Raw genomic sequence first — 19055 nt, forward strand, 5'->3', positions numbered from 1 at the left:
AGCAGCTCTCCTGTACCCCCCTCAGGAGTCAATGAGCAAAGTGAGGGTCCTGCTGGCGGGGGCGCCGGGCCAGCTGGGGGTTGAACTGGGAGTTGTACCGCCGCCTCCGGTCATCTGTCTCTTCTTCCGGCTGAGCCTCCTGTAGTGCCTGGCCTTGGACCCGGGCCAGCAGGGCCTCTGCCCGAGCCCTCTCAGCTGCTTCCCTCCGAAGACGTTCAGCTCGAAGCTGGTCCAGGGATGGAGGCCTGCGGGGAGAGGAGTGAGGTCAGAAAGCTGGTAGCTCCTAGGAGGCCATTCCCCCAACCTCTCCCATAGAGGGAGCTGCCGCCTGGAAGCCCTGCTGCATCCAGTATGCCCCAGCCTCAGCTCTCAGGCCTTCTGCAAGAAGCCGCTTGGTGCTGGGACACCATGGGCACGTCTCTGGCCTTCCCTTCTGTGGACTTTGGTCCTCCCCAGTCTTTAAAATCTGATGCTCCTCCAGGTCAAGAAAGCACAATGAGCAGCCCCCTGGCCCTCTCTGGGCTTCAGTTTCCCTTTCTAGAGAAAAGAGTACAGGCAGTGTACCCCCTCTAGACCAGGGGTATGGAGACAAGCCTGCTTTTACTGTCTTAACCCAGCAGCTCTCAAACTGTTTGGTCTCAGGACCCCTTTATACTCTAAAACTGAGGACCCTAAGAGCTTTTGTTTAAATAGATTCTACCTGTTAATATACTGCAAATCAGAAGTGAAAACTAAGAAAGTTTGGACACAAGCATCTGTGCCATCAGCCATCAGAACGAGGGTGTCTTCTCATCACACAGCCTCTGGAAACCTGCACTATGTGCCTGAGAATGCGAGTGAAAAAGGCCAACAGTGTCAGGAAAATAGGCTTGATACCACGGCACCCCGGGAAAGGGTGGCAGGACCCCTGGGGCTTCCTGGACCACATGTTGAGAACCACTTCACCCAGCCAGCCCTTCACCGGGTCCCTGGTTGTCCTGACCAGAGACCCTGCAGTGCCCATGCTGGGCTGCTGCCAAGCCCTGAAAGTCTGGGCCCTGGTCTGCCGAGGAGGGTCTTCCTTCTTACTCCTTGGGTCGCAGCTTCTCAGACCCCTCCTTCTTTTCCTTTCTGCTGCAATTGCCTTCACCGCTGTGCCGTCTCTTCTTCCCCAGATGCTTCTGCATCTCCCGAAGAGGGTCCAGACGGCTCTTGATCTTCTCATCTGGGGCTGGGCCAGGCGGGGGCCCCCCTCGCTCTGGGGGTAGCTGGTACCAAGGGGGTTGAGTCTGTGCCTCCGCTGCACTCTGGCCCAGGTATGTCAGGATGCCCAGAGCTTTCTCTTGCCTCTCCTGAGGGGGCCGGGAAATACAAGAGATGGGATACAATCTTTCAAGGTGTCAGGTGTGTCTCCCTGACATAGGAATCTAAGCAAACAGGTACCTAAGGCTTGTCATGAACCAGTTGTACCAGGTGCTGGGGATGGAAGACACCAACAGAGGCCAAGTTCCCCCTGGGGGGACAGTGGCAGGTAACAGCAGGGGAAGGAGGGGACAAGTGGAGCCACTTGAGTGTTCAGAGGCAGGCATCTTTGCAGAGAGACTTGAAGAGAAGCCTGAAGGGATCAAGCAAAGCAGAGGAGCCATGGGTGGGGTCAGCAAGTCCAGAGACAGCAGGTGAGTGACAAGAGCTCATGTACCTGTTTTTTTTTGAGAGGCAGTCTCGCTCTGTTGCCCAGGCTCGAGTGTAGTGGCACCATCTCGGCTCACTGCAACCTCTGCCTCCCAGGTTCAAGCAATCCTCCTGCCTCAGCCCCCCTAGTAGCTGGGATTACAGGCACGCACCACCATGCCTGGCTAATTTTTGTATTTTTAGTACAGACGGGGTTTTGCCATGTTTGGCCAGGCTGGTCTTGAACTCCTGACCTCAGGTGATCCATCCACCTTGGCCTCCCAATGTGCTGGGATTACAGGTGTGAGCCACCATGCACGACCAGACATACTTTTTACACTTGATCTTAGCCAAAAGGCAAGAGGCGAATGATTCGCCTTTTTATTTTTTTTCTTTTTTTTTTTGAGATGGGGTCTCGCTCTGTCACCCGGGCTGGAGTGCAGTGGCGCAATCTCAGCTCACTGCAAATTCCACCTCCCAGGTCAAGCGATTCTCCTGCTTCAGCCTCCAAGTAGCTGGATTACAGGCGTGCACCACCACACCTGGCTTATTTTTTTGTATTTTTAGAGATACCATGTTGACCAGGCTGGTCTTGAACTCCTGACCTCAGGTGATCCACCCGCCTCAGCCTCCCAAAGTGCTGGGATTACAGGCATGAGCCACAGCTGGCTGATTTACATTTTTAAAAGCCTATCAAGGTTTCAGACCCCTCCAGTTTTGAGAACTGAGCAGTTTGCCTAGCAGCTGGGGACCTCTAGCATCTACCTCCAAGCCCTGTGGGTGCCCAGATGGCAACACTTCTTAAGTGTCATGCTTTGGTATGGTTCTAAATTCTGTGTGTTCGTTCTCGTTTGACCTTGATCACAAGCAGTGGCTAAAGTGCCCTCTCCCCCCAACTCGATTCATGGCTCCTCTAATGAAGTGGGTGAGGCCAGCTTACTTTCTCCTGTCGCTTTTCTTCCTCGTACTCTTTATTGCCTCTGATCACTCCTTTCCCTTCCTCCAGCAGCTCCCGAAACAGGTCCACAGGGCCAGAACTTGGGGCTCCCGCCTCTGCTGCTTCAAGCTCAGGCAGTGAGTTCTGATGTCTGGCTTTCTTTCGTAGGAATTCTGTACGGGCCTGGGGAGAAAGTTATAGGCAGGGCATTCAGAACCTAGAGGTAATTCAAGAACTGTGAGTCTGGTGCCCACCACAGAAAATGGCAGTCCAGGGTGCTGGGGTTATAAGAAAGGGAGCACTAGACGCCTAAAAGAGGCACCTGTCCTAGCTGGGGGTGAGGGTAGGCAGATGAGGCAACGCCTGGGTTTTGTAAACTGCCTTTCAAATCGTAAACCACGGGTCATCAAGGATGGCTGGAAGGAGGTCCCTGGCCTAAACCAAAGGGGTTCCTAACCTCAAGTGAGACAATTAAAACAGCCATAAAGGTAGACCAAACTGCATTAGGCCAGACGATCTGAATTCTAGCCATGGCTCCAAGTCACTACCCCAAGTCGACTGCTGAAGCCCTGTCCCCCGCCTTCAGGACGCAGATTTCCAACAGCGCTCAGCAGCCTACTGAGATTCTAAAAACCCAGACTACCTCCCACCCACTGTGGAGGATCAGACTAGCTAAGGAACTGAAAGTTGGGTATACACCAAACAGATTTAAGGAGCCATACAGAAAGCCCGTGTTTGTGTGTATGTGTCTAGGGGGCGGTGCAGGAAAGGGCTCGCCCGATGGCGTGGAGCCTGGCTGTCCCCCTCTCCTTAAATGTGCCTTCCCCTCACTGAAGCCATCTCCGTGCAACGGAGATGACAGTGCCCCTCTAAGAACGAACAGTGCCTCCTGGGGATTCCGCAAGTCAGGCGCTCTGCATGTAGTTAGCATACAATAGGTGCTCAATAAATAAACTGCGCAGGCAAACTAAAAAGTGATCCGAATTTCCTTGAACTGTCCAAGCGCTGATGTATTCATTAAATGTTTTTAAGCTGCTCTTTTGTGCTAGACACTGTTCCAGCCATGTGAAATACATCAGTGGGGGGAAACTAAGACGAAGGCGAGATCAAGGGAGGTTTCGTGGAAGTGGCCACAAGGTTTGCAGAGCAACGCCCTCGAAAACGGGATCGGCGCCTGGTCCCGAATTTCACACCGGGCACACTGAGCCTGCGCAACGCCTCCGCTTCCGGCCCCCAACCGCGGCGCGTGCGCGCTGGGCTCCGGCGGTCAGCCCGGCCGGCCTCCGAGCTTACCTCTTGCTGAGCCAGCAGCGCCCTCCGCTCACGCTCCTTCTCCTCCTCCCGGGCCTGGGCCTCGTCACGCCGCACGCGGGCGACATTGTCCTTGTTCCGGACGTGCCAGCTCTTCTTGGGCAAGATATTCATGGCGTCGTAGCTGTCCAGGGACTGGCACGCCCGCCTCTTTGCACTTCCGATTGGCGAGAGGATGCCCCCCTTCCTCTTGTCCCTACTTCGACCGCAGATTGGTTCCGAATTAGTTGGTACGGCCCCCTGGCCTGTAACGACAGGTGATTGGCTGAGACGTCCTTTTCACAGCGAATGTTAGGCGTTCGGCTCGTGGTATCCCCTAGCAACCGCCTCTTATCACAGATCTGAACCAATCACAAGTTGGCCCGCCCCGATGCTACCAGATGCGGCCGTCGATTGGTCGACATGACCGTCAAGTCTCCTTGCGGAAGTGCGCTCCGCACCGACAAACATGCCCATACATTTGATTGGCTCCTGCCCTGCGGTAGCCCTGCCCCCACCTTCAGGACGCAGATTTCAAAGCGCGCTCAGCAACCTCGGCTGTATTTATTGATACAAGAAAGATCACCCGAGAGTCAGGGACGTGGCGGCGAGGGGCCCTGGAAATCTCCAGATACCAAAGCTGGAAGGGCGTGGAGTCTTCTCCAGTTCTCCTAGTTTACAGATGTTGTGACCTAGGCTTACAATGGGCCTGGGGTCTGAAAGTGGGGCGTGAGCTGCGGGGGTCAAAGAGCCGGTTCGGTGGAGGTCAGCGCCACAGCGCGCCGTGCCAGGAAGACTTTATTCTGCGCCTCCTGCGGCAAAGAGAGGTGGAGGTGTGACAGCCCTCTTCCCCAGCCCCTTTCCGTGTTCCCCGGGGGCCCTCTCAGGGACCCGCCTGGCTCACCGTCTCTCTCTGACGTTTGAGCTCAGAGATGAGGCGTCCGTAGGAGTTAGCCCGAGCCACAGTGTACGCCATCAGGATGCTGGAGGAGACAGGAACGGAAGCCACTCCTGACACGCTCTTCGAAGTCAGGGATGTGGACCCCTAAGTCCCTCCTCGTCCAGGCTCAAGGAGTTCAGTCTCCCAGCACCTCCGCGTTCAGATCCAGGAGTCCTAAGTCCCGCCCACCTCCTCCTTCGGACCCAGCAGTCCAGGAGCCTAGGCCTCCTCCCTCAGACTCAGTACATTGCCTGCTCCCACCCCCAAGCCTTTCCTCTCTTGGACGCAGGTGGTGGCCCCCAGATCACACGCATTCAAACCCAGACCCAGAAGTGTGGCCCACCTCACCTGGAGATCAGCAGAAGGGGCGCAGCAAAAGCCTGGGTCCCCAGGAAGAAGAGGAAGTTCTGGGTGGTCTCAGGGAGGCTGGAAATAGACTCAGGGATCTGGGCCCAGATGGACGACTGCCCCCGGAATGGACCACACGGCTTAGAAGGCGGGATCCTGAAGTCAAGACAGGCTGGGTTCAAGTAGAGCCAGGAGTCTGAACACTGAATGGGGGGAGAGGGAGGGAGAGAGGCGGGAACCTCTCGCACTTACAGGAAGATGCTGTAAAGCAGGGGAACGCTGGAGATGGCCAGACCCAGGAGAAGAACCAAGGGGAAAAAGAAATTCGCCGTGGAGGCCCGGAAGGTGCGGGCAGCCGGAGAGCAGGTGGAGAAGAGGGTAAGCTGGTGGGGGTAAGGCACGGAGAAAGGGGATCTGAAACACAAGAGTCTGTGCCTCTTTTTTTTTTTTTTTTTTTTTTTTTTTTTTTGAGACAGTCTCGCTCTGTGGCCCAGGCGAGAGTGCAGTGGCGCTCACTGCAGCCTCCCCTCCTGGGTTCAAGCTATTCTCGTGTCTCAGCCTCCCAAGTAGCTGGGATTACAGGTGTGCACCACCACTCCCGGCTAATTTGTTTCGCTGTTGTTTGTTTTCTGTTTTTGAGACGGAGTCTCGCTCTGTCGCCCAGGCCGGAGTGTAGTGGCGCGATCTAGGCTCACTGCGACCTTCACCTCCCTGGTTCAAGCAATTCCCCTGCCTCAGCCTTCCAAGTAGCTGGGATTACAGGCGCTCGCCACCAAGCCCGGCTAAATTTTTTTTGTATTTTTAGTAGAGACGGGGTTTTGCCATGTTAGCCAGGCTGGTCTCAAACTCCTGACCTCAGGTGATCAACCCGCCTGAGTCTCCCAAAGTACTGGGATTACAGGCGTGAGCCGCCGCGCCCGGCCTACCCGCCTCTCCTTTTTCCCGAACCAGGAGTCTGAGCCCCTTCCTCATCTAGGACCCCAGAGTCTAAGTCCCCGGATCCTCAGACATAGAAGTCAGAATGCCCTAGACTCCTCCTTCTCTCAGATCCAGGAGTCTGTCCTCCAACCCCCTCCTCTCTTAAGACCTAGTAATCCAGGACCCCGTGATCTTCCTTGCCCAGGACCCAGGAGTGCGGGCCCCAATACCTCCTGCCTCAGACCCAAGAGTCCCCCCCTACCCCTTACCTTCTTCAGGTAGAAAAGCAGCAGGAACTTGACCGTGTTAAGCAGGGGCAGCAAAGGGCAGAAAAAACTCCCCACCCAGACCACCGTCTGCGCGTAGATGAGCCCCAGCACCTCGTCGGGCACCTGGAACTCCTGGGTCCCCGCCAGACGACCCAGCGCCCCAGGACAGAGGCCACAGAGGAGCCTGAAGGACGGGGCGGGGGCGGGGCCGGGCCCGAGTCAGGGGCGCGGCTACTTGGAGTTTCCCCGCCTCCACCGCCCTGCCCGCCAATAGGAAGCAAGCGTATCTGAGGAGGGGCGGGACTTTCAAGACTCCACGTGGAGGGGGTGTGTCCAGAGAACTAGACGGAGCCCAGGTGTCGCGGCGGTAGGGGCGGGGCCACAGGGAAGTAACCCACTAAAACAAGGGCGGGGAGTGGGGGAGATCTGCGGACCTAGGGCAAGCAAAGGGAGCCGGCAGAGGCGGGAACAGTAAAAAGGTGCGCGGTGAAAAGAACAGCGCGATGGGGCAGGGCCTGGTCCTAGGGGGGGTGGGGCCACAGCGAGGGGCGGGGCTCTCACTTTCTAGGAAACTGGATGAGCAGCGCGACTGCCAAGGCAGTCAGCAGATCAAAGAGCAGAAGTTTGTACATTTCCTGGCCCAGGACAGTCTCCCAGCACTGAAGAAGGAAGAAATAGGTCAGAAAGACCTCAGGACCCGAGCACCTGGAGGCCCACGCGTCCGAGTCTCCACATCGCAAGCCTATGAGACCCTGTCAATACTTTCTCTGGGGGTCCTCGTTTTTCAAACATTCGTACCCATGGGAGAGTGTTCCAGCATCCCGAGCTCCCCTCTCCGCCCAAACCAAGTCTGGACCCACCTAGCTCCATCTTTCCTTCAGGGACCTAGGAGTCCCAGGCAGATCCCATGCCGTTCTCACCGGAAGTTCTTTGTAATTGTAGCCACAGGTTTTGCAGTCCTTAGCCTCGGAGTCGCCCCCACAAGTGATCTGTTTCCAGAGAGAGAAGAGCAGGACCACCAGGGAGGCCAGGCGAAGAAACACGGTCCTGGCGGGGGGAAGGCAGAGAATGGGCCCTGATCCGGTACCCACCACGTGGCAGTCCCCTTCTCAGTGGAACGCGCTCACATTCAACCCATCTCACAGATGAAGAAGCAGAGGCCCAGCGACAGAGTCAGGATCTTTCTTTCTTTCTTTTCTTTTCTTTTCTTTTTGAGACAGGGTCTCACTTGTCGTACAGACTGGAGTGCAGTGGCGCGATCTCAGCTCACTGCACCCTCTACCTCCCAGGCTCAAGCGATTCTCCTGCCTCAGCCTCCCGAGTAGCTGGGACTACAGAAGCCACTATCGCCGGGCTAACTTTTGTATTTTTACTAGAGACAGGGTTTCACCGTGTTTGTCAGGCTGGTGTTGAACTCCTGACCTCAGCCTCGGCCTCTCAAAGTGCTGGGATTACAGGTGTGAGCCACCACGCCTGGCCAGCGGAGTCAGGATTTGAATCCCTGGATCCGATATCAGCAGGATTTCCGTGTCTTACCTGTCAGCGCCAACACCCCTCTGACCGCCCCGACCCTCCATCATTCCCAGCCATCCCCATGAGGCTGGAACCTGAGCAGGATAAAAACGATCTGGAGACTTCTAGTGTAGCCTTCCAGTGGAGCAATGAGCTTGAACACGGGCGGCAGCACAAAGTTGACCACAGCGATGAAGATGGACGGAAGGTAATTCACCCCAAGCTTCAGCAGTGGCAACTGCTGAACAAGGGACGTCTCCTGGGAGAGGGAGTGGACCATGAGTAGAGGCTTGGGGTCCTGGAGGAGCTAAGCTTAAGGTCCTCCCCCAGACCTCTTCTTTGTTGTTTTTGTTTTGTTTCTTTGTTTGTTTTGAGACAGAGTCTGGCTCTGTCACCCAGGCTGGAGTGCAGTGGTGCAATCTTGGCTCACTGCAACCTCTGCCTCCCGGGTTCAAGTGATTCTTCTGCCTCAGCCTCCTGAGTAGCTGGGATTACAGGCGTGCACCACCACGCCCGTCTAATTTTTGTATTTTTAGTAGAGACGGATTTTCGCCATGTTGGTCAGGCTGGTCTCGAACTCCTGACCTCGTGATCCCCCCGCCTCAGCCTCCCAAAGTGCTGGGATTACAGGCGTGAGCTACCGCGCCCAGTCTCTCTTCTTCCTTTAAAACCCCGAAGTCCAGGGTCCAAACATACCCTCTCCCATACTTCCTCTGTAAGATCTCTGGCATCCCAAACTTCCATTCCCTCCCTCCATCGTTGGAAATGTAGGTTCCAGGACCCCCGGCTTCCTCTTCCAAGACCCTCCGCACCTGCAGCGCCACGGTCCTCTCTGTAGCCCAGTAGATGCCATAGAAGGCTCCCCCAAGGAGTGCGATCACCAGCAGGTTGAGCAGCACCCGCACCAACCAAACCCTGGCTTCCTGGCCCAGAGTCCGCACAGCAGCCTGGCGCCGCACCACTGTCTCCTCCAGCTCCACCTGAAGGCACGAGAGATGCCCGCTTGGACTCCATTTCCCAAGGCGCTGGCCTCTGGGTTCCCCCAGGCTCTCCAGAGATCCTCCTCAACGTGAACTGATGCAGCCTTCTCCCCACCAGCTAACAACCTCTGCAGTCCCGGTTCCACCCGCTCCGGGGCGCTCTAAGAAACCAGTGGCCCTTTACAGCCCTGCCCCTCCGCGGCCGGATCCAGCAACCCAAGCCCCCATCCCTGCGCGACCAATCTCAGCACCCCGGGCCCCGCCCCCGAAGCTCCGCCCAACACCCCCAAGACCCGCCCCTGGTCAGCCCCGCCCATCAGAGGCTCCGCCCCCAGGCGGCCCTGCGCTTTATGCCTGGCCTGAAGTTCCAGTTCATCTATATCAAGACGCTCCGCTGGCCGCTCCCATCACTTAACTTTGAACCAAATTGCCTTAAAGCCCCGCCCGCTTCTTGTGCTTACTTTTTTTGGTAGAGAGGGAGCCTCCCTATGTTGCCCAGGCTGGTGTCGAACTCCTAGACTCAAGCGATCCACCTGCCTCGGTCTCCCAAAGTGCTGGGGTTACAAGCATGAGCCACCGATCCCAGCCTTAGTGCATCTTTTTCCTACACCCTTGGATCTCGGGCAGCCTTATCGCGGCCTCCTCTCAACCCTCTCATTCCCCAGGACCTGCCTTTCTTGGAGAAGGAGCTGCCTAGCGTCTCTCCGGAGGCCCCATCACCGGGTTAGGCCCTGTGCGTTATCTCAGCCCAGTCCTGTCTGGTCCCTACCCCGTTGCATAACCCGCCCCCAATCGCACCTGTAATTCGTACAAGATGATGCGCTGGCGCAGCCGCACGTGGACGTCCCCGCAGAGACCGAAGTTCCAGGCTGAGAACACCCGGTGGCTGTAGCTGGTCAGATCCCCGGACTCCGCCAGCAGTGTCTGCTTCAGCCCGGACACCGAGCTGAGAGGAGAGACAGGATGTGAAAGGACAGCCAGGAACGGGGGTTATGGGGGCATCCTTCATATTGGGACCAACGGGGAAGACGAACCCTAAGGCCTTGGGTACTAGGGGAGCTGCCACCAGATGGGGAAAGGGTCAAAGAGGCGGAGACACCTACAATCATTGAAGGCAAAGTCCAAGGGAGATTCAGAGACAGACCTGGGGCACAGGCACCCCACAGAGAGAGGCAGAAACCTAGGAGACAGGGACAGAGCCCCGGAGCGAAGGGGGCAGAAACCCAGAGTGAAAGGGACAGAGGCCCTGAGGAAGACAGAGATGTGGAGGAGGGACAGAGGCCCCAGAGGGAGATTCGAAGAAAGGGAGACAAAGACAGTGAGAAAGGAGAAACTAAATCTACAAAAGATGGGGGTCAAAGACCCATAAGAAGTACAGGCACCCAGAGAAGGGGGCTGGGCGGGAAGACCCGAGAAGAAGACAGAGACCCAGAGAAGATGGCAGGTAAAGACTCAAGAGAAGGGGGCACGCCAGGCGCCATGGCTCACGCCTGTAATCCCAGCACTTTGGGAGGCTGAGACCATCCTGGCTAACACGGTGAAACTCCCTCTCTACTAAAAATTTTTTAAAAAATTAGCCGGGCGAGGTGGCGGGCGCCTGTAGGCCCAGCTACTCGGGAGGCTGAGGCCGGAGAATGGCGTAAACCCGGGAGGCGGAGCTTGCAGTGAGCTGAGATCCGGCCACTGCACTCCAGCCTGGGCAACAGAGCGAGACTCCCTCTCAAAAAAAACAAAACAAAACAAAACTGAGACTTCTTCCTAGCATAACCTGCCAGGGCCTACCTGATCTGACCCTTCCATACTTCTCAGAGCTTAAATCCTGTCTTTTTTTTTTTTTTTTTTTTTGACAGGGTCTTGCTCTGTTGCCCAGGCTGGAGTGCAGTGGTGCGATCTTGGCTCACTGCAACTTCTGCCTCCCAGGTTCAACTGATTCTCCTGCCTCAGCTTCCCAAGTAGCTGTGACCACAGGCATATGCCACCATGCTCAGCTACTTTTCATATTTTTAATAGAGATGGGGTTTCACCATGTTGGCCTGGCTGGTCTCAAACTCCTGACCTCAAGTGATCCGCCCGCCTCAGCCTTTCAAAAAGCTGAAATTACAGGCATGAGCCACCGCAACTGGCCCTGCCGCTTTTTCTCATACAGGCCTTTTATTTCTCAGAACACCTCAAACCTCTTTCCTACCGCATGGCCTTCGCACTTGCAGCTCCCTCTGCCTGGAATGCTGGTGGCTTGGCCGTTCGCCTGCCTGGCTCCTTCTCTTCTTTCTCTTTATCTGCAGGTCCTTTACTCCAGATAGAAAGGCTTTTACCACTCCATCTAATGAGGGTCCCTACCTATTATTCTGTATCACAGGGGTTGGCAAACAAGACGCCATGGGCCAAATCTGGGCCAACCACTGTTTTTGTAAATAAAGTTTTATTGGAACACAGTCACACCCACTCATTTATGTATTGTGTGTGGCTGCTTTTGCACTACAGTGGCAGAGTTTGGTTGAGTCCCAGACTGCAAGGCCTTCAAAAACGAAAATATTTACTTCCTGGCCCTTCACAGAAAAAGTTTGCTGATTCTTGCTCTCTATCCTCACATCCCATTCGTTTTCTGTATAGTATTGCTCCCAAACTCAAATAATTGATTTGCTTGTTTATTTTATTACTATTATTATTTTTGAGACGGAGTTTGCTCTTGTTGCCCAGGCTGGAGTGCAATGGCCCGATCGCAGCTCACTGCAACCTCCACCTCCTGAGTTCAAGCAATTTTTCTGCCTCAGTCTCCTGAGTAGCTGGAATTACAGGCATGCACCACCATGCCTGGCTAATTTTGTATTTTTAGTAGAGATGGGGTTTCACCATATTTGTCAGGCGGTCTCAAACTCTCAACCTCAGGTGATCCACATGCCTCGTCCTCCCAAAGTGCTGACATTACAGGTGTGAGTCACCGGGCCCAGCCTGCTTATTTAACAGTCTGTCCCACAGTGTATCTCCCCTACTAAACGGTAAGCTGTACACATGTTTGGGGACTCCCAAATGGTTCTCCATGTCCTAGTACAGTGCCTGGGCTAAGGAGACACTACACTGCAATATATATATATTTTAAAGAGTAAAATTGAGCCAGGCGCGGTGGCTCACGCCTGTAATCCCAGCACTTTTGGAGGCCGAGGTGGGCGGATCACCTGAGGTTGGGAGTTCGAGACCCCCCTGACCAACATGGAGAAACCCCCGTCTCTACTAAAAATACAAAATTAGCCGGGTGTGGTGGCACAGGCCTGTAATCCCGGCTGCTTGGGAGGCTGAGGCAGGAGAATTGCTTGAACCCAGGAGGCAGAGGTTGTGGTGAGCTGGAGATCGCACCATTGCACTCCAGCCTGGGCAACAAGAGCGAAACTCCTTCTCAAAAAAAAAAAAGAGTAAAATTGACTGGGCGCGGTGGTTCACGCCTCTAATCCCAGCACTTTGGGAGGCCGAGGTGGGTGGATCACTTGAAGTCAGGAGTTCGAGACCAGCCTGACCAACATGGTGAAACCCCATCTTTACTAAAAATACAAAATTAGCCAGGTATGGTGTTGCATGCCTGCAATCTCAGCTATTTAGGGGGTTGAGGCAGGAAAATGGCTTAACCCGAGAGGCAGAGGTTGCAGTGAGCTGAGATCACACCACTGCACTCCAGCCTGGATAACAGAGTGAGACTCCATCTCAAAAAAAAAAAAAAAAAAAAAAAGTTGACTTTTGGCCAGGCACATTGGCTCATGCCTGTAATTCCAGCACCTTGGGAGGCTGAGATGAGCAGATCTCTTGAGCCCAGGAGTTTGAGCACAGCCTGGGCAACATAGCAAGACCCTGCCTCTATAACATTTAAAAAAAAAAATTTAGCAGGGCATGATGGTGCGTCCCTGTGGTCCTAGCTGCTCCAGAGGCTGAGGTGGGAGGATCAGTTGAGTTCCAGAGGCCCAGACTTCAGGTGAGCTATGATTGCACCACTGCACTCTACCCAGGTGACAGAGTGAGACCCTGTCTCAAAAAATAAAACAAGGTGGGCATGGTGGCTCAGACCTGTAATCCCAGCACTTTGGGAGGCCGAGGCAGGTGTATCACCTGAAGTCAGGAGTTTGAGACCAGCCTGACCAACATGGCAAAACCCTGTCTCTACTAAAAATACAAAAAATTAGCTGGGCGTGGTGGCGGGAGCCTGTAAACCCAGCTACTTGGGAGGTCAAGGCAGTAGAATCGCTTGAACCCGGGAGGTGTAGGTTGCAGTGAGCCAAGATCGTGCACTCCAGCCTGGGCGACAGAGTAAGACTCTGTCTCAAAAACAAACAAAAACAAATGAAAAAAAAAATCCCAAAACCTTTATTTTATTTTATTTTATTTTATTTTTTTTTCGAGACAGAGTTTTGCTCTGTCGCCCAGGCTGGAGTGCAGTGGCCTGATCTCAGCTCACTGCAAGCTCTGCCTCCTGGGTTCAAACCATTCTCCTGGCTCAGCCTCCGGAGTAGCTGGGACTACAGGCGCCCGCCACCACACCCGGCTAATTTTTTGTATTTTTATTAGAGACAGGGTTTCACCATGTTAGCCAGGATGGTCTCGATCTCCTGACCTCGTGATCCGACGGCCTCGGTCTCCCAAAGTGCTGGGATTACAGGCGTGAGACACCGCACCCGGCACAAAACCTTGATTTGAACTCACACAGAAGAAAGGGTTACACTGCAAGACTGAGGATTCTTGGGGAGGGAGTTTCTGCCACCACCACTTGCTTTCCTACCCCAACCCGTCCCGTCACGGGGTCAGGGGTGCAGGTGCCACTGACCGATGCAGGATGAGCAAGAGGCAGATGAGGCCGACGGCAAAGGCCCAGCACAGGTAGGTGACCGCCAGGCGTGGGCGGGGCGGGTAGAAGCCATAGAAGAGAGGGGACCATTCCAGGTAACCCTGTGGGGGGGAAGGCGGCGCGGGGGCCACTGTGGGAGGAGGCGGGGCTCCTGGAGCTGCACAGTCAGGGTCTGGGGTCAGGGTTTGAGGTTCGTGTCATTGAAGGCACTGGGCTCACAGGTGGGCGGGGGAAACTCCCAGGGCCCCAGGCACCTACTTCTCCTGAGAGCAAGTTGAAGAGCTGGGTGGCAAAGGTGACCAGGCCCTGGGGGTGGGGGTTATAGGAGCCGCAGGGCGAGGAGGTGTTGGATCCGGGAGGGCCTGGGGGAGCGCCTCCCAGCCAGGTGGGCAGCAGCGTCATGCAGGCCATAAGCACAGAGGCCAGCACGTTGAGCAGGAGCAGGAAGCGCAGCAGGGAGAAGTAGGACTCGGTGCCGGCGCCAAACTGGCCTGCAGGGGGCAGCAGAGAGAGAGGCTCAGGTTCCTTCCCGGGAGCAGGACCAGCTCCTCCCATCCCGGCACTGGGGGCCCAGCCGTGCCTTGCTTTCTTTCTATTTTTATTATTATTATTGTTATTGTTATTATTATTTTTGAGACGGAGTCTCTCTCTGCCGCCCAGGCCGGAGTGCAGTGGCGTGATCTCGGCTCACTGCAACCTTCGCCTCCCGGGTTCAAGCAATTCACCGATCTCAGCTCCCGAGTAGCTGGGATTACAGGCATGCGCCACCATGCTCAGTTAGTTTTCGTATTTTTAGTAGAGACGGGGTTTCACCATATTGGTCAGGCTGGCCTCGAACTCCTGATCTCCGGTGATCCACCCACCTCAGCCTCCCAAACTGTTGGGATTACAGGCGTGAGCCGCCGCGCCCGGCCCAGCCGTGCCTTTCTCAGACCCAAGAGTCCAGGCCCCGAGCCCCTCCTCCTTCAGACCCAGATCCCAGTCCCTTCTCCCTCAGATCCAGATCCCAGCCCCTCCTCCCTCAGATCCAGACCCCAGCCCCTCCTCCCTCAGACCCCAAAATCCAGGCCCAAGCCCCTCCCCCCTCAGACCCAGAAGTCTGTCCCCAGCCCCTCCTCCCTCAGACCCAGGAGTCCAGGCCCTGCCCCCAGCACATCATCCGAACCCCACCGCACCCCCGATCCTCTTCAGTGTCCATGACCAGGGCTGCAGGCTTTGCAAGCCTTCCTTTGTTTTCTCCTTGGACCTCCGAAGTAGCCGCGCCCATTGGTCCGTCCTAGTTCCAGAGCCATAGATCACCTGGTCCCTGGCATTTCTTTGCCTGGGAGGGAAAGAGGCAGAAAATGAGGGGTTTTGCAGCCCCAGACTGGGAACCATCCGAATGTAGAAACAACCCAAAAGTAGAACGGAGAAGTAAATTGTGGCCTATACATAAGATAGAATACTCTGTGGCAATAAAAAAGAAACCAGTTGAGTGCGGTGGCTCATGCCTGTAATCCCAGCACTTTGGGAGGCCAAGGTGGGTGGATCATCTGAGGTCAGGGGTTCGAGACGAGCCTGACCAACATGGTGAAATCCTGCCTCTACTAAAAATACAAAAAAAAAAAAAAAAAAAAAAAATTAACTGGGCCTGGTGGTGGGCGCCTGTAATCCCAGCTCCTGGGGAGGCTGAGGCAGGAGAATCGCTTGAACCTGGGAGACAGAGGTTGCAGTGAGCTGAGATGGCACCATTGCACTCCAGCCTGGGTGACAGAATGAGATTCCTTCTCAGAAAAAAGAAAGAAAGAAGGAAACCTAATGCCAGGCAGAAGAAAACAGCAGAGAAGACTGAAGCCTGCATGATTCTATTTGTACAAAGTTGCAGAGCACAGAGCTGGCAAAGCTACACAGAAAAGCGGGAGGCTGGAGTGGGAGAATCGCTTGAGCCCAGGTGTCGGAGGCTGCAGTGAGCTGAGATCACACCACTGCACTCCAGCCTGGGCATCACAGCGAGACTCTGTCTCAAAAGAAAAAAAAAAAGGGCGGCTGGGCGCGGTGGCTCAAGCCTGTAATCCCAGCACTTTGGGAGGCCGATGCGGGCGGATCACGAGGTCAGGAGATCGAGACCATCCTGGCTAACCCAGTGAAACCCCGTCTCTACTAAAAAAAAATACAACAAAAAAAAACTAGCCAGGCGAGGTGGCGGGCGCCTGTAGTCCCAGCTGCTCGGGAGGCTGAGGCAGGAGAATGGCGTGAACCTGGGAGGCGGAGCTTGCAGTGAGCTGAGATCCGGCCACTGCACTCCAGCCTGGGCAACAGAGCGAGACTCCATCTCAAAAAAAAAAAAAAAAAAAAAAAAGGTTGGGGGAGAAGGTTACCATCTCCTCGTGAGGAGAAAGGGGGTGTCAGGGGAGGGACGCACAGGGTGCTGTCATGCTGTCGCTTGCCCTAGCTGGAGTTTATCTGGGCTCTCACTTTATAAATACAGTCGTCCCTCAGTATCCATGGGGGTTGGTTGAAGGACTCCCCAAGGATACCGAAATCTGTAATATCCAAATTCTGTATATAAAATGGCATAGTATTTGCATACAGGCTACACATACTCTTCTGTGGTTTTTTAAATTTTATTTTATTTTTTATCTGATTTTTCAGAGACAGCGTCTCGTTTTGTTGTCCAGGCTGGAGTGCAGTGGTGCAGTCGTAGCTCAATGCAGCCTCAAATTTCTGGGCTCCAGCAATTCTCCTGCCTCAGTCTCCCAAAGTGCTGGGGCTACAGGTGTGGGCCACTACACCCAGCGCTCCAATGCACTTTCAATCACCTCTAGATTACTTACAATACCTCATACAAGATAATGTTATATAGATAGCTGTTCTTTTAATTTGTATTTTTTTTGTCATATTGTTACTTTATTACTTTTTTTTTTCTTTTTTTTTTTTGAGACGAGTCTTGCTCCGTCACCCAGGCTGGAGTGCAGTGGCGCGATCTCGGCTCACTGCAAGTTCCGCCTCCCAGGTTCACACCATTCTCCTGCCTCAGCCTCCCGAGTAGCCGGGACTACAGGCGCCCGCCACCGCGCCCGGCTAACTTTTTTGTATTTTTTAGTAGAGACGGGGTTTCACCGTGTTAGCCAGGATGGTCTCGACTCCTGACCTTGTGATCCGTCCGTCTCGGCCTCCCAAAGTGCTGGGATTACAGGCTTGAGCCACCGCGCCCGGCCTGATTATTACTTTTAAAAGATACAGATGGGGTCTCGATATGTTGCTCAGGCTGGAGTATAGTGGCTATATTCACAGGCACGATCCCGCCACTGATCAGTAGGGGAGTGGCGATATATTGTTGTTTTTTATTGTTTTTTCCATATATATACTATATATATATTTATATTTGAGATGGAGTCCCACTCTATCACCCAGGCTGGAGTGCAATGGCACGATATTGGCTCACTGCAACCTGTATCTCTGTGGTTCAAGCAATTCTCCTGCCTCAGCCTACCGAGTAGCTGGGATTACAGGCACATGCCACCACACCCAGCTAATTTTTGTATTTTTAGTAGAGTTGGGGTTTCGCCATGTTGGCCAGGCTGGTCTCGAACTCCTGACCTCAGGTGATCCACTCGCCTCGGCCTCCTAAAGTGCTGGGATTACAGGTGTGAGCCACTGCGCCGGGCCCACAATCATTTTTGAAGGAGGGCACCTGCATTTTCATTGTTCACCAGGCCCTGCGAATTATACCGTGAGAATGGGAAAAGAAAGAAGTTAAAGAGAGGGAGGCTTTGAAGAGGAGGCAAAGATGAAGGAAGACGTAAAGCAGAGAAATATTAACAGATTTTGGACACACACAGAGAAAAACTGAGAGGCAGAGACAGGATTGGAGGAGACCAGGGAGATGGCGAATCCCAGAGACAGGGAAGAGATCCCGGAGCCACGGAAAGGCAGCACTCACCTGGAGTCCGAAGGAGAGACAAAGACGGGAAAAAAGAAACCAAGAGAGGCAGCTCTGAGCGAGGCAGAGAGAGGCCCCAGCAGCCAGGAGCGGCAGAGGACAGAGGGAGGAGACCGCGTCCAAGGTATGGGAGAAGGGCCCGGTCCAGGCTGTGCGGGTCCCAGCCGGAGGTGGGGCCTCACCTGTGTGCCCGTCTGGCCTGCATGGGCCAGGGCAGTTCCCGGGAAGGGTGAGGGTCCTGCAGCTCCGCCTGGGTGACTTCGGTGAAGGCCTTTCTGCTCCTTCCTCCAGCCTCCTCCTCCTCCTCCGGCACCCCCCAAGGCAGCACCCCAGGGCCTCGGTACCGAAGGGTGGCAGCACTGGGCAGCTCGTTCAGCACAGAGGACAGCGATGGGCCTGGGGAGGGGCAGGGGGCTGGGAAGACCCGGGAGTCTGGGCCCAAATTCCTCCTCCCTCAGACCAGGAAACCAGGCCTCAGTCCCCTCCTCCCTCAGACCCAGGAGTCCAGGCCCCCGGCCCCTCCTCCCTCAGACCCGGGAGTCCAGGCCCCCGGCCCCTCCTCCCTCAGACCCGGGAGTCCAGGCCCCCGGCCCCTCCTCCCTCAGACCCGGGAGTCCAGGTCCCTGGCCCCTCCTCCCTCAGACCCGGGAGTCCAGGTACCCAGCTCCTCCTCCCTCGGACCAGGAAACCAGGTCCCCAGCCCCTCCTCCCTCAGGCCCAGGAGTCGGGGTGCCAGTCTCTACTTTCCCTGGACCCAGGGGCCCACAGTCCTCAACTCCATCCCCAGGCGCGGACCCCTCCTACTCCAGGGCAGAGGAGTCCAGTCCTCAACTTTCTTTTCCTTCTAGCTCAGAAGTGTGGGAACCCAGCCTCTCCTATTCCCAAGACACCCAAACTCCCAGCCCTTAGCCATCCCCTCCTTCCAGACTAGCCTGGTTCTCTAGGCTTCTCCTCCTCAGACCCCGGAGTTTCAGCCTTCAGTTCCTTTGTCCCCCATAATATCAGGAAGTGGAACCTTCTCTTCAGCCCTCAGACTCAGCAGGCCAGGCCTCCCCTTTCCTCCAGCAGGACTCCCACCTAGCCTGAAGGTCGGATGGATCTGAGCTTCTCCTGGCATCCCTACCTCCTCTGGCCTCCCGGGGGGCCAGCCACCCCCTGGAGGAGCCCCAGGCTTCTGATTCCAAGGTTGGGTTTTCTTCCATGGCCCCAGGCTGGGCTGTTTCTAGTAGCCACCAGGCAAACACTGCCCCAGGTAAGGGAGGGGCCCGGGGCAGGTGTGTACCTGGCCAGTAGGTGGCCCGGAGGGAGTAAGGTACACTTCCTGTAGTTTCTCAGGGCCGCTGATGCGAAAGGTGTCCTGGGAACTGAAGTCCCTCTGGTGCCCCAGGCCTGACAGTTTGGTTCCTGGGCTGGGCAGCTGTACCTCACCCCGGACTCCGTGGCCTAAGTCCTTCCTGCCGTTTA

At 55.3% G+C, this 19055-nt stretch overlaps 2 protein-coding genes across 4 annotated transcripts; both read right to left on the minus strand.

The window, feature by feature from the left end:
* Positions 1–28: 28 nt before the first annotated feature.
* On the minus strand, positions 29–4299 carry LOC105497011 (leukocyte receptor cluster member 1). Of its 2 annotated transcripts, XR_011617885.1 has the most exons (5): positions 3881–4299; positions 2591–2770; positions 1069–1331; positions 701–824; positions 114–245 (listed from the first exon to the last, which is right to left on the minus strand). XR_011617885.1 is itself a non-coding variant. In XM_071087808.1 (4 exons), exons 1-4 carry the CDS (start codon positions 4010–4012, stop codon positions 29–31), a joined length of 792 nt encoding a protein of 263 aa, XP_070943909.1. In that variant the 5' UTR covers positions 4013–4299. The 2 variants fall into 2 exon arrangements, 1 of the variants encoding a protein (XP_070943909.1); XM_071087808.1 differs by lacking the exon at positions 701–824 and having other exon boundaries at positions 29–245.
* Positions 4300–4422: 123 nt separating this feature from the next.
* On the minus strand, positions 4423–18962 carry LOC105497321 (transmembrane channel like 4). 2 transcript variants are annotated; one of them, XM_071087786.1, is made up of 15 exons: positions 18874–18962; positions 17774–17987; positions 14845–14990; positions 13928–14160; positions 13649–13770; positions 9643–9790; positions 8677–8844; positions 7960–8123; positions 7273–7399; positions 6914–7011; positions 6353–6536; positions 5418–5548; positions 5166–5321; positions 4782–4860; positions 4423–4689 (listed from the first exon to the last, which is right to left on the minus strand). In XM_071087786.1, exons 2-15 carry the CDS (start codon positions 17794–17796, stop codon positions 4621–4623), a joined length of 1848 nt encoding a protein of 615 aa, XP_070943887.1. In that variant the 5' UTR covers positions 17797–17987; positions 18874–18962; the 3' UTR covers positions 4423–4620. The 2 variants fall into 2 exon arrangements, with proteins under 2 accessions (XP_070943887.1, XP_070943886.1); XM_071087785.1 differs by lacking the exon at positions 18874–18962 and adding an exon at positions 18715–18864.
* Positions 18963–19055: the final 93 nt, after the last annotated feature.

This window comes from Macaca nemestrina, chromosome 20 (assembly GCF_043159975.1).
Source record: "Macaca nemestrina isolate mMacNem1 chromosome 20, mMacNem.hap1, whole genome shotgun sequence".
Taxonomy (NCBI): Eukaryota; Metazoa; Chordata; class Mammalia; order Primates; family Cercopithecidae; genus Macaca; species Macaca nemestrina.

Bases quoted from the DNA above. Each gene is read 5' to 3' on its own strand.
- LOC105497321 (XM_071087785.1), bottom strand. From the start codon at position 18,793: ATGGAAGAAAACCCAACCTTGGAATCAGAAGCCTGGGGCTCCTCCAGG. The intron at 17,988-18,714 runs GTAGGGATGCCA...GCCCCTCCCCAG, and splicing joins CCCCCGGGAGGCCAGAGGAG to GCCCATCGCTGTCCTCTGTG. The intron at 5,322-5,417 runs GTAAGTGCGAGA...TCTTGACTTCAG, and splicing joins CTGCTTTACAGCATCTTCCT to GATCCCGCCTTCTAAGCCGT.
- LOC105497011 (XM_071087808.1), bottom strand. From the start codon at position 4,012: ATGAATATCTTGCCCAAGAAGAGCTGGCACGTCCGGAACAAGGACAAT. The intron at 2,771-3,880 runs GTAAGCTCGGAG...CTTTCTCCCCAG, and splicing joins CGCTGCTGGCTCAGCAAGAG to GCCCGTACAGAATTCCTACG. The intron at 246-1,068 runs GTAAGAAGGAAG...CTCTCCCCGCAG, and splicing joins GAGAAGCTGCGACCCAAGGA to GCCTCCATCCCTGGACCAGC.